The following is a 13565-nucleotide window of genomic DNA, read 5'->3' as shown; positions in this document are numbered from 1 at the left end:
AGGGCAGGTTTCTCATTAAGAGCACATATATAGACACTCTGCCTCCAGAAGAGAAACGGAATGCCTGAAGCAATAAACTTTTCTTTCCACACTAGGATTCTATCGGCCTTCTGGGCAAATACCTGCCATCACATTTGCTCTGCCTCCCAGACTGCCAGCATCTTCCCACCTAGGTTTCACACCTTGTATGCAACATCGAGTTGTGCAGCCCTGCACTGGGATTTCCTTCCATGTCTTACATGAATTTCAACTCTTCCAAAAGCCTTTGGGAAGAGAAGCAAATTAGGGTTATGATGTAATTTCACCTTGGAGGCAGACATCAGTGTCTACAGGCAAGACATATGAGCATGAATTTCATTCTTATTTCAGTTGGATATTTTCACAGAATGCTAGACTTGATCTGATTACACTGTGAGGGTGAGAGAGACCTAAACATGTATTTCAGTCTGGCAATACATGGCTAAAAATATAGATGTTTATACAATTTTAATGGGCTAAAAGTACTCCACTCAAGGTAAAGTTAAGGTTTCTAAATCCAGCAGTCATGCTTGCATTGTTATTTTTTTGAAGGTCTTAGACACACCAAGTTCTTACTCCTTGTTGCACTTTTCTGCTCCCCTGGCTTCTGTTTCTTACTTTCTCCTAGATGCTCTCCTGCCTCTTTGAGTCTCCTCCTTCAAACCTCCCAGCAGGTGTGGCTTAAACGCTCATTCTTTGAATGTGTCTGTTCCTCAGGGTACCTTCCTTTGAACCACAGATGTTCTCATTCTATAGAACTCTCTCTGGATGAACATATGCACTCCATGGCTTCTTATCTACTGATGATGTCTGGCTCTCTGTCTCTACTCCTGGACTCAGACCTGTACTTTCAGTTTCCTATTGGACACCCATATAGCACTGACGCTATGCCAGGCAGCGCTCTAGTGTTAAAGAATGCAACAAAACATACACAGAAGGCCCAATTTAAAAAAAAAAAAAACAAAACCCTTTCAAAATGGAAGAAGGAGGCGGAAGAGGTCAGAGTATGGAATGTGAGAAGAACTAGCACGAAAGAAAATAGAATCTTGGGACTCCAAACTCACTATGCCAAAGGAAAAGTTAAGCTTGGGAACTGAGTCACACAATATTGCTTTCCTTTTGTTCCCAGACAGATAGCTGTAATTTTGCAACCCTGTGTCATAGTCTCACCCATAAGCCAGGTTCCCACAATGCTAGAAGGCCGACTATCTCACTAGATGGACTGTGCCACAAATGAAATTCCTTGTGAGCCCCTAAATCTTGCAGGATACATATCCCTTATATAATCTAATCCTAAAACCAAATTCTGTTGAATCTCACCCTGACAATGTCAGTTACCAGCTTATCTTTCCAGGGAGAGGACAAAGACAAACCCAGAAATTTTCCCTTGGCTGACCCTGCAACGAATGCATAACTGACTTTTTCCTCAATGCCCTCTTTTCACATGTAAAATGTAGATTTGCTGAGGCTGATCACAGCCTCATAAGAATGTAAGCATCTGCCTCTCTGTCCACCCTCCCTCCCTTTTTTTTCTCTCCCATTTGCTCTTTCCCTTTTAAATACTGAAAAATCCTCAAACCCCCTTTTGAAAAAGCACCAGTAACAGATGCTCCTGTGATGTAGGTATTTCCCAGCCAGGTCCTCAACCCTGGCTAAATAAACTGCTACTGATTGAGACCTGCCTCCTTCACTTTTCATTAAGCTTTGAAGATGGAGCAAAGGGATCACAAGCCAAAGAGCGGAGGTGACCTGTAGAAGCTGGAATCAGATTCTCCCCTAGAGGCTCCAGAATGAATGTATCTCTGTTGAAACCTTGATTTTTAGACCAATGAGGCCCACAGTAGAATTTTTACCTCCAGAAATATAAAAATCTAAATTTGTACTGTTTAAGACACAGACACACACAGACACACAGACACACACATACACACGCGCACACACACACAATGCAGCAGAAATTTCTATTCTCATGGAATTTACAATCCAATGGGTGAGGGTGGAGAAGACTGATAATAAGGTCAAAAAGTGGGTAAGGTGTGGTGGCTTCTGCCTGTAATCATAGCACTTTGGGAGGCTGAGACAAGAGGTTTATTTGAAGGCAGAATTCAAGACCAGCCTGGGCAACATAACAAGACTCTGTCTCTACAAAAAAAAAAAAAAAAAAAATTAGCTGGGCATGGTGGCATGTGCCTGTGATCCTAGCTTCTCAGGGGGCTGAGGTGGGAGTTCGAGGCTGTAGTGAGCTACAATCACATCACCGCTGTCCAGCCTGAGCAATGGAGCAAGACCTTGTCTCTAAAAAATAATAAACAAAAGGTTTAAAAGTTAATATGTAGTATGTGGGATAGTGACAAATACTGTAAAATATATAAATTAGGAAAATAAGGGGAGAGTTTTACAATTTTAGGTAGGTTACTGGGAAAGGTGTTTCTGAGCAGGTGACGCTTGAATGAAAATCTCCATTTGAATGACATCACCACTTACAGGCACCTCACATACAACATGTTAACAGTAACCTCTTTATTTGCCCCCATCAGTCTTGCTTCTTCTCTGTTTACTACTGCAGCAAATGGCACTGACATTCGCCCGCTCCTCAAGATGGAATCCTAGGAATCATTTTCTTTTTTTCTTCCTCATTTTTTCAATCCTTCTACTTACTAGGTCATTAAGTGTTTTAAATTCTACCCTTTAGTAGATCTTCTCTATTTCACTCTCAGGAGACTGACGTGATCCACGTGTTAGGATTTTCTTCCTAGACTGCTATTGGAATTGGCCTCTCTGCATCCTCAATCTTGCCTTACCCTGATTCCTTCTGCATGTTGCAGGCACAGTAATCTTTCTGTAGCACGCATATGACTGCACACTCCCTCGCATAAAATCCTTCAATTCTGTCCATGGTCTTCTGATTCAAGTCTAAACTCTACAGACATAAAATACAAGGACTCCAAGATCTATCGCTGCCCTATATTTTTTAGGATTCCTTCTCAATGTATCACCTTTATAACATATGCCTCAGGATCACTGAAAAATTTATATTGATATTGTGCTACTGGGCCCCTGTGCTAGTCTATGAGCACCTTGAGGGCTAGGTTCATGTATCCTTTTTCTATCTCTAGTGCCAAGCAAAGGTAAATACCCAGTGAATGCTCCATAGACCAAAACTGGAATTGCCTAGATTCATAAAACAGAGTCATGCTGCTTATTCTAAACCCAAGCCTGCGACATGCAGGCTGTAGGTCTGAGATTCTTTTCAGAAAAATTTAGTGGCATACCTATTCCTGCTTATTATTAGCTTGACATAATGTATTAGTCTAATATTTAAAAGGATGGAGGGAAGTTCTTAAGTAAAAGAATAAGAAGCTTTTATTTACACATTAATGAGAGTAACAGTTTACTCATTTCTTTGGCTTCAGTGAAAAGTAAATATTTTTCTCAGTGATTTCTTTCAAGACAACTAAACTTTCTTGTCTAAGCACCATGTTAATTTTAAAAAATAAACATTGGCAGAGAGTGGTCTTTCTATGATATATCATTCACTTGCTTGCCTTACTAATCCAAACTCACTGAAGATCATTTTTTCTCTTACCATAACAATTATAATCATCATCCTTTTCTGTGGAGATAAAGCTAAGTATTCCCTTATTAAAAATACTTGGAAATGACCAAACCAGTGAGAGGATGCTGAACAATGTCATCTGAAGAATATCAGATACAAGGGGGGACATTTGGGCTTGGAAAATAATTGAAAGAAAACATAGAGTAGCCTCCCAGTGCAGAAATGGAAGGGGGGCAGGTGATGGGGAACAATTTGATTTGCCAGTTAAATTCCAGAAAATGAAACCAAAAATGAGTAGAAGCTGAAAGGACATAATCTTCTAACAATTAGTTAGGTTTCCATCATTATTAGTAACCAGGGAAGGAAGTGAGCCCAGCCATTATGGGGATCCTGCCCTGAAATGGAAGATGGGCTCTATGATTATGGTGGGAATTTGGCATCAGCGTCTGCCCAGTGTCCATTCCCTCTTCTTCTGGTGAGAGCATCTTGATTTCTTTGGAAATCCCTATCCCATTCTCAGTCCATGTAGTTTGAGACGGGCTTCCCCATGTGCCTTTTAGGACTGATCAGTAGATCAGATCCTCCTTGAGTGTGACTAGTTCAGAGAAGGACACTGACCAAGGGAAGCTTATTTGATTCTATTCAGGAACTCTTGCGATACATTGGAAAAGAGGGTGAGCAGACAGCTTCAGAAGCCATCCTACTAGCAGGAGAGAAGAGCCTGTGAGAGACAGGAAGAGAGCAAGACAGAGTCCTGATAAAACCGTGTGAGCACCTGAGCCCTGTCATACCTACAGTTGCAATCTATCCAGAATCATCTTCTCAAATACATGAGCCAATGAATTCTCTTTTGCCCTTAAGCCAGTTTTGAGTTGGTTTCTCTTACTTGCAACCAAAAGCATCCACCCTGGTTGATACAATGGTTGGATAGCCACTTATAATTCTAGGATTCTAGGTTGTTTTTTTTTTTTTTTAAATGATTCTGCTATTTCTGTATTTTAATGTTTTTGTTTTTAATAGGTCAACTTCAGTCTTACCTGCCTCAAAGTAGCTTCTGTCTAAAAACTAAAAGTAAACAAAATAATCAACCTTATTCAGTTAGTGACAATTACTCAATTCATCCAAATGATTTCAATTGCTTTCATGGTGACTAAAGACCTCATCAGAGGACTAAATCTCTTGAGCTGTGTGACCGGTCTTCCCCATTTTAAACGTCTGATATTGCCTACACTGATTGCCAGAGACATATACAAGATAATAAGAAATGTTTTACATTCATAGATATTCTACCCAAGAAGAATGTTATAAAATTACTTGAATTTTTAATCTTTCATTTAGATGCTTGGATTAACATAGATAAGGCTAGTGTGAATATGCTGTAAATTTCCAAAAGAATGGGAAGCCAAAATAAGAAAATATTTAAAACACATTTTTAAGATAACAGACATGTTAATGTTAAACCAGTGTTTCTGAATCTCTATTCACTTAGCTGACTACAGTATCACCATATGGTTAGATGAGATAAGACCTTTTTAATTTTTGACATGTTGCTTCTAATACCACTACTGTAAACTCATTTGTAGGCAGTCGATTAATTAAAATTGAAATTAAATGTCAATAAATACGAGTTTAGCAAAGTCTTTCAAAACACAGTATCTAGGCAGAACATTAATAAAGGGTGCTTGATCATAAAGTTTTGTTTCACTGTGTTATGCCAGTATTTTATACTTAAGGGATTAATAATCTCTTTAATCAAAGGTTAAAGACTTGCCTTTTGATTCCTAAGATTCTAGGAATTCTCAAAAGAGAATTAAGGCACACGAGGCAGTGTATTAGAAATTATTACTGAATGCTGTATAGCCAAAGAATTTTGCACTTTGAGTTGGTCTACCAGGTTAACCCTTTCCTAAAATAGGGATTCTAAAATTTTTTTACTCATCAGTTTCATCTACAATTGCTTTTGCTCACTCATCCACTTAATTTTCCCTCTTCTCTTTTAGAAAGAAATGAGAAAAATGGCAGAATCTCTTCTCTGCCAAAGAGAAAAACAATTGTAAAATCTTTCTTATTGTTCACCCATTTAAGAAATTGTGAAATGTTTTACTTGCTGTGTCTTTCTCAGACGTTAAAAACCAGTAGCTCATGAAGTAAACTTGGTCTATAGGCACACAGTTTATATTGTACATCCATCAAAAAGAAATTAGTTGCTGACATATAAAAGTTGGAAGCTCAAACAAAAGTCTCGATTTGTAGTTTCTCTTGAAGAACAATAAGATGGAGAGGCACCTGACCTGAGTCTCCATATGGCTGAGTGGCAGGTGTCTCCCTCAGATGGGGCCCACGCTGAAGTCCCCATCATTCCCCTATATACTATACCTGGCCAGTTTTTCAATGCATTTGCATTACCAGAATCATTATATCTGGTTAATACATTCTAAGTAAGGTGGGAGGGAGGAACAGAACTGTGAGAACACAGTACTCATGTGGAGAATAAGTGCTAATATTGATAGTTTGGGACTAGCCTGGTGACACTAGTGGAGGTGGAGGTGATAAATAGCAGGAATTGGGTAATGATGGGGAGTTTCCTCAGTTTAAATATATAGTTTAGTGCGAAATAAATGTTTAAGCATATTTGAAACCTATTAGTCAAATCAGAAATTTGTGGTAAGTCAAGTTGTAGAAACAATCAATTAAATTCACTTATCATATGGAATTCTTGATACTGACATACTATTTTTCCAAAGGTAATTTAATTAGCTTATAACAATGGTTAAGCTGTGTAGCAGTGGTATGCAGTCATTAATACTGTTCAAAATATTAGGTTGTCTCTTTTCTTCCAGGCACATAGTAAGATTATATTTCCCTCTGGGTTGCAGGAACATGTGACTTGTTTTGGCCCAAGAAATGTGAGTGAAAATGCAGTGCTGCACTTCTAAGCAGAAGCTTTAAGCTTTAATAATAACTTAATTCATTCACAATTTTAACATATCTAATACCCATATTATTTCCTTAATGTCATTTTAAAATGAAAACTCTTAAAATGTAACCTTGTTCTGAGCAATACATGTGGCACATATCAGTTATATTCCAACTATATTAAAAGTAAATACATAATTATTAAAAGTAATCTCATGAACCACATTTTAAGAAACGCTGAAGTAAATAAAATAGAAAATGAATCTCATGTTAAAGACTGCAGTAGAAGCAATTGTGCTATCAATTTTCAGGTTTGGCTACAAATTTGAATGCCATGTCAACATTCAATGAACTACACTGCTTTCTTGATATACCAAAAATCAGAAAGGGATGTATACTATGAATTTAATACATGTGCTACTCCGTAGTACATAGCAAGTGTTAAAAAAAATGTGTGAATACACCTTTTATAAACCATATCGAGTTTGTTTACAAAAACCATTTAAATGGACACTGTCATCATCAGATCTAATTTGTATATGCAAATCCAAAGGTGTACATGTGTAAAGGGTAGATACATACACATTTTTACAGGCTTCCTTCTTGCATTCTTGAGTACTAGACCTTTAGCATTAATTAAAATCATTATATATACAGCTGGCAAATCCTGTCTTATAGGTGACAAACAGATTCATGCCTAATTACAATTTTGCAACAGATTGAGTAGATTACAGAAAAAGGCAGGGGATATTTTATAGGGGTGACAGCCAAGAAAAGGTCTTAGAGACACCTGCCATTTCATGCAAGCTAATATAGCACCTCAAATAACTCCTATATATTTGTTTTATATATACTACATGCATTCATATATAAAAAATATACAGATGAAGAGTTTAGATATCAGAAAGAAAAAACCTGTTATCTCAAAAAGATGTAAATTAAATAAAAATAGAGCATAATAATCTGCTGTATGAAGAATGAGTTTTGAAATTAGAGATAGCCCCCAAAAGGGAAAAAACTAACAGGAGACATAATAGCTACTGCCAAATAATTGAAGGGTTGTCATAGCAAATAAGATGTAGGCTTATTTACGCAGTCAAAGGAGGATGGGAAAAGGTGGGTAAATCTACAAAAATTTCAGGCTAAAATCAAAAAGGCTGTTTGTAACTGTTCACCTTAAGGCAGCTCTGGCAGTCTTCACAGGGATCATGTGATCTTTCCCTGCAGGAAGTGCTTTGTAGAATTCCCAAATCCAGAAGGACTATACAGATCAGTAACTCACCACTCACCCTTCCAAAGCTTCTGTTCTTTTTTAACACTTAGTTCAGCAATAGCAGATAGTAATCCCACCTTCCCCTTAGAACTATTAATAACAGAACAACAAATTATTATAGGTAAACCAAATATTGAAAATAATTCAAGATAGTACCTTTCATTTTCTTTTAATATGTCCCTTCCTTTCTTCCAGGTGTAAACAGGTTTTGGAGATGCTTTTGGCTTACACTCGATGACAACTTCACCCCCCACTTTGACAAGAGTTAATCTTTTCAAGAGTGTTCTTGAAAAATCTGGACCTACAGCTGAAAGACAGTACAAAAAATAATTATTATTCAAGACAGCCTTCCATGAGATAATTCCTTAGTCTTTCTTTTTTTCCCTCTAATACATTTATTGCCACCTTGGTCACCAAAGGGAGGAAGCTAATTTTTTTAAGTATGTAGCACTGGATGTTTTGATAGATTTATTAAACCTGGGGTATAATTTGTATTTGGTAAAATGTACCATTTGTGTGTGTATATAGTTTGATGAATTTGGTATATATCACTGTGAAGATCAAGACAGAATACTCTCCTTTCCTTGTTGAGGGATTCTTTTAAAGAAAATTTATTCTATGTCCAAGTGAACAAACATTTTAAAATTTCAGAAAATCAAAAGAGAGAGAAACAAAATTAGAAACTCCATACGAAATTTATTATTTTTTTATTGTGTAAGTTAAAGGATTCCCTCTCTGATATGGTTACCACCTCTGCTTCGTCCCACAGCACTCTGTTCATATGTGTCTCCATTAGAGAATGTGCTGAACTGTCTATATTGTCACCCTCTGTAAGCTTCTCCTTAAAAACAGGGCTTTGTTTAGCTTTTCACTGTAAGTGCCTAATGCAATGCTTGGTTCATTCAGGAGAACTGTGACTTGCTCCTGGAGCGTAAGTATTGAGAAAGCTCTATTATATGCTTACCATTAGTGTTCTAAAAAATTCACTCATGCTAACACCAGTAACATAGTTATATGGAAATACTATTAAAGAATGATTTCTTTCCTAAAACAAAAGATATATATTTGTATTCTCACAAAAGTAAAATAAAAGACATCTTCCTGGAAAATATCTATTTTCTTCTGAGTTAACTGAATTAATGTGCAGGAAGAGATTTTGGAATGAAGAATTCATTTCTTGGAATCTTAATCATATTTTAAAACCCTGACTCACTGCAGTTTGACCTGCTGGAATTTAATATTTAAGACCATGCTCAATGTAAACTTTAAATAGAAACCACAAATTACTTAAAGGAGGACTGGGAGTGTGTGTTATATGAGTGCAGGGGCTTCAGGGGTAATGGGGGCCAATATTTTTTTAAAGTACCTAAATCATAGGCTAATGATCTTTAGAAATGAAAACAAGCTTCAGTGGAAGCAAGTTAAGTCTTGATTACATTTATTTGTTGTGGAAATACTTTCGGTAACTGCCTAGGAACAAAAAAGATGGAAAGGTTACTTTTTAATGGGACCATGCAATGTACACATGGAGCTGGTATTATCATGAGAAGGTAAAATTTTAAAAATTAATCTAGTAGGTAACTAACATCTCAATCTGTTTACCTCAGATTTATGAGGGGAGTCTGTAATTCAGGGAGTAATTCAATGATAATAAGTACAATTAATAAGTAGAGTGCAAGTACAGGTGTACAGAAATTTTTGCTGTAATGAGATAAATGTATTTCTTGTATGGTCTGCAAAATTACATAATAAAAACTGTAAGGTTCATGAAAAAGATAGGGTCATGACATACCTACTCAATATTTATGTAACAATATTTATGTAACAAGAGCACTACAGAAACAATAACCATTCTAGTAAATATCAAGCCTAATTAAATATAAACATGATCAAAAAGATAAGTTTGATTCATAATAAATACTACAAAAAATACAATGTGTGTATGTGTGTGTGTGCACATGCATGAGAAGGTAGCTTGATGGAAGAAAGAAGGAAGAGTTGAGATTGCTAAGCTATACAATAAATGCAAATTGCAGAAAAATTGAGAATTACATGAGAGGCACTGCCATGTTAGAGTATGTGGCCAAACTGCACCAAAAGGAAGAATCTGGCATGCATGGGAGTCATGTGCAGTAGCTATTTTCCCTTGGCTAGCTGCGTTAATCTGTGTTCGTGGGCTTTGTGTTTAGTTTCTGTTACTTAGTAAAATATCTGAACAGATCCAGCATCTATGTTATACTGACACCATTCCCCTACTTACCAATCCCACATAAGCTAATTTGTGTCACAGAAAAGTGTTTCAGCAGAGCAAACTCAATGCAAACTGCTGAATTGACTCAAAAATGTAAAAAAAAAAAAAGATATTCTTGAAAAAAATTTTTAAAGAGTATTTTGTGAAATAGTTACAAATCTGTATCATATAAAAATCCCTTCTTAAAACTATATCGTTCTACACACATATTTTTTATCACTTTAGGCAGATATTTTTCATCCATTCAGAGGAATTCTGCAGCTGCATTTGAAATGAGTTTACATAAATCAAACTGTGCACAACACATGGGCATATTTGTCAAAAAACTATACTTTGCCTTTACAAGATTTGAAATAGCATATCAGACACACAGAAACCAGAAAACACACCTTTCAGTTTCAATAGCATTTGTAATATACTATTTGTGTGCATATAATCTTTTGGTATCTTAGAGATAAGACTGGCTTGAACATCTTTCACTAATAAAAATGTAGTTAAAAATTTAAGGCTGGGCATGGTGGCTCATGACTGTAATCCCAGCACTTTGAGAGGCTGAGGTGGGTGGATAACATAAGCCAGGAGTTCGAGATCAGCCTGGCCAACATGGCAAAACCGTGTTTCCACTAAAAATACAAAAAATATACGTGGTGTTGCATGTCTGTAATATCAGCTACTGGGGTGACTGAGGCATGAGAATCACTTGAACTTGGGAGGTGGAAGCTGCAGTGAGCTGAGATTGTACCACTGCACTTCAGCTTGGGCAACAGAGCTAGACTGCATCTTAAAAAAAAAAAATCAAGTTTTTGTTTACTCAATTTACCTAATTAGCTTCTGATGTTATCTAACCCTGCAAAGCTATCAGTTGTAGCCATAAACTGTGGTACTTTTAAGGGAAAATTGTCAGAACTTCATCAGTTTTTGAATACTCGAGCCATTAACAGATTTCTTAACACTCTGCCATTTTGTGACCATCTTTTGCACCTGAGATGTTGTTCAGCTTGTAGGATGGTGCTTTTTCCTATTTGTACCCTCTATTCTGATCCCCAAAAACTGACCTAGGGGAGGTTTCAAGGAAAAGTGAAAGGGAACTGTCACATGTGACATTCACAGAGAATGAGGTTTTAAAAGTCATTGGTAAAGTCCCCGAAAGGGCACTATTAGAATCTAACCTTTGCTAGCACTTAAAAATTAGTGCACATGGAAGTGAAACTTCAGTGGGGTTCCTAGTATCCCAGAAAAGACAAAACCAACTGTCAAATTACACCTTAAGTCTGAGAGTAGCTCAGATACTGGGAGATCCTCATTTGCTATATTTATTATACTTAAATGATAATATTTCTCACATGCACTGCTAGAGGGCACCACTCCCTCAGTGTTAGAATGAGTTGTATTATGGGACCACTTCTATGTGAGAAATGCAACTTTTTATTATTTATCAATGGTCTTTATTATATTAACTTTATCTGTGAGAAGCATCTGGCTGAGAGAGGCCCTCTTTGTAATTCACAACTATTTGTTTTTAGTGAATTAAATGACTTTTGGTCATTTATTAAGAGTATTTTAAGTGGCCAACAGAACCCCTCAAAAGCAAAAGTTGTTTTTGTTTGTTTGTTTTTTGCCTTTGCATCATTTCTCAAGGGAAACAGTAGAATGATAACTCCTTAAGTAGATATGCAGTGGCAGTCCTGTTTGGGAAATATATGGATATAATATCTTACTATATTATTGAAGAAGAAAGGATTATTATGCATGCCAGTTCTATCACAGGCTGTGATAGAAGCATCTAGTTGAGGAGAATATTAAGGCCAGCTTTTTTGGAAGTTCAGCATTTCTTATTACTTTAACCTTTGTCTACTCTCTTTAACTATTACTTCATCATTCCCTAAAAACAAGTTTAGAGTGAATGCATTAATTCAAATCGTTTTACTACTGAGGAGAAAATACTGGTATCAGATTATGAGACCCCAAATTTCTTCTGGCCTGTTGGATTGCTATCTAGAAAGCAGGCTACTGGTAGAAGACTTTTCTTTCTAAGTTCACTGTTTCAGAATGGCTGATTCAAAAATTAGCCCACTCTGAGGCCAGGTCTGGTGGCTCAGGCCTGTAATCTCAGCACTTTGGGAGGCCAAAGCAGGAGGATCACTTGAAACCAGGAGTTCAAGACCAGCTGCGGCAACACAGTGAGACTCAGTCACCACAAAAAAAATAAAAAATTAGCCAGGTGTAGTGGTACATGCCTGTAGTCCTTGCTTCTTGGAAGGCTGAAGTTAGAAGATCACTTGAACTCGGGAGTTCAAGGCTGCAGTGAGCTAGGATCACACCATTGCACTGCAGCCTGGGTGACAGAGAGGCCCTCTAAAAACAGTGCTTTCTGATTATGAATGATATTCACAAGGAGACTTTCAACACAACTCTGAAGTAGATAATTTTTCCATTTTGATGTTAGCATGATGTGGCCCTTGTAATGTGCCTAATATCCATCCTCCTATTGTTTTGGTCTAACTCATTGAATGCCTTGTTTTCTGATGGCTGTAATAATACTTCTTCCATGGGCAGCTCTTGGGTTTATAAACTCCCATTCCATTGGGCAAGTTATTATAAAAATATTTATAATATGAGATTGTTTTGAGGATTAAATAATACATGTATTGAACATAAAGTACTTAGCACAATATTTGATCCAGATTAAGAACTTCATACCTTCCTTCTCCACTGCTACTTCCACTACTGCACTAATCCCACCAAAATTACCAGGAACTTTTTTTATGCTGAAAAATTTCATGGAGTAAGAGAAACACATCATTGTTTGGAAACAGAAAATTCTTATTTTGAAATAATTATAGACTCACAGAAAGTTCCAAATATCAGAGAGGTCCTGTGCATCCTTCACCCAGTCTCCCCCAATGGTTATATCTTATGTAGATACAGTTAAACATCAAAGCAAAGAAACTGATAATTGGTATAATGTGTATATATCACACATGTAGACTGGGCAAAAGCACCATGGAAATCGAGATGGGAACTATTCTATTGTCACAAGGATCTTTCTCTTGCTTCCCCTTCATAGTCATATCCAGCCTCTGCCTATCGCCCCTTTGTAACCCTGGAAACCATTAACCTCTCCTCCATTACTATAGTTTAGTCACTCTGAGAATGTTTTATATACATATATGTGTGTGTCAGAGTCTGTATGTGTGTGGTGCGTAATCATGCGGTATGTGACCTTTGGGAGGTTTTTTCAGTACAATGTTCTTGAGATCCAGCCACACGGTTGTGTTGTTCCTTTTTACTGCTATTACATGCTGGTATGGATAAGAAATACGTCTTCAATACTGGCACTTCAGGCTCTATGATAACTGACAAATACTTTTGAGCACAGGAGCCATTTCAAGATCTCTCATCAATGCTTTCTCTGCCAACAAGTAGGATCAGGCACAGCCTTTTTATTTTTATTTTTATAAAAGATTTGAAAAGTCAAAACTTAGTTATGGGAACATAGGTGGAAATTCTTCTTATTCCCAGAAAAATATTTTAAAGACATTTTCAACATC

At 36.9% G+C, this 13565-nt stretch overlaps 1 protein-coding gene across 17 annotated transcripts in view; it reads right to left on the bottom strand.

Annotated features, from left to right (window-relative positions):
* CNTN4 (contactin 4) overlaps window positions 1-13565 on the bottom strand; it is a 994033-nt gene that overhangs the window by 132066 nt on the left and 848402 nt on the right. For all 17 annotated transcript variants that reach the window (XM_078351515.1, XM_078351513.1, XM_078351514.1 and 14 more), the window contains one exon: window positions 7920-8070. In XM_078351515.1, the coding sequence (XP_078207641.1) occupies window positions 7920-8070 (151 nt within the window). The remainder of the gene's footprint in view (window positions 1-7919; window positions 8071-13565) is intronic.

This window comes from Callithrix jacchus, chromosome 15, assembly GCF_049354715.1.
Source record: "Callithrix jacchus isolate 240 chromosome 15, calJac240_pri, whole genome shotgun sequence".
Classification (NCBI taxonomy): domain Eukaryota; kingdom Metazoa; phylum Chordata; class Mammalia; order Primates; family Cebidae; genus Callithrix; species Callithrix jacchus.
This window is presented reverse-complemented; position numbering and strand designations above follow the sequence as displayed.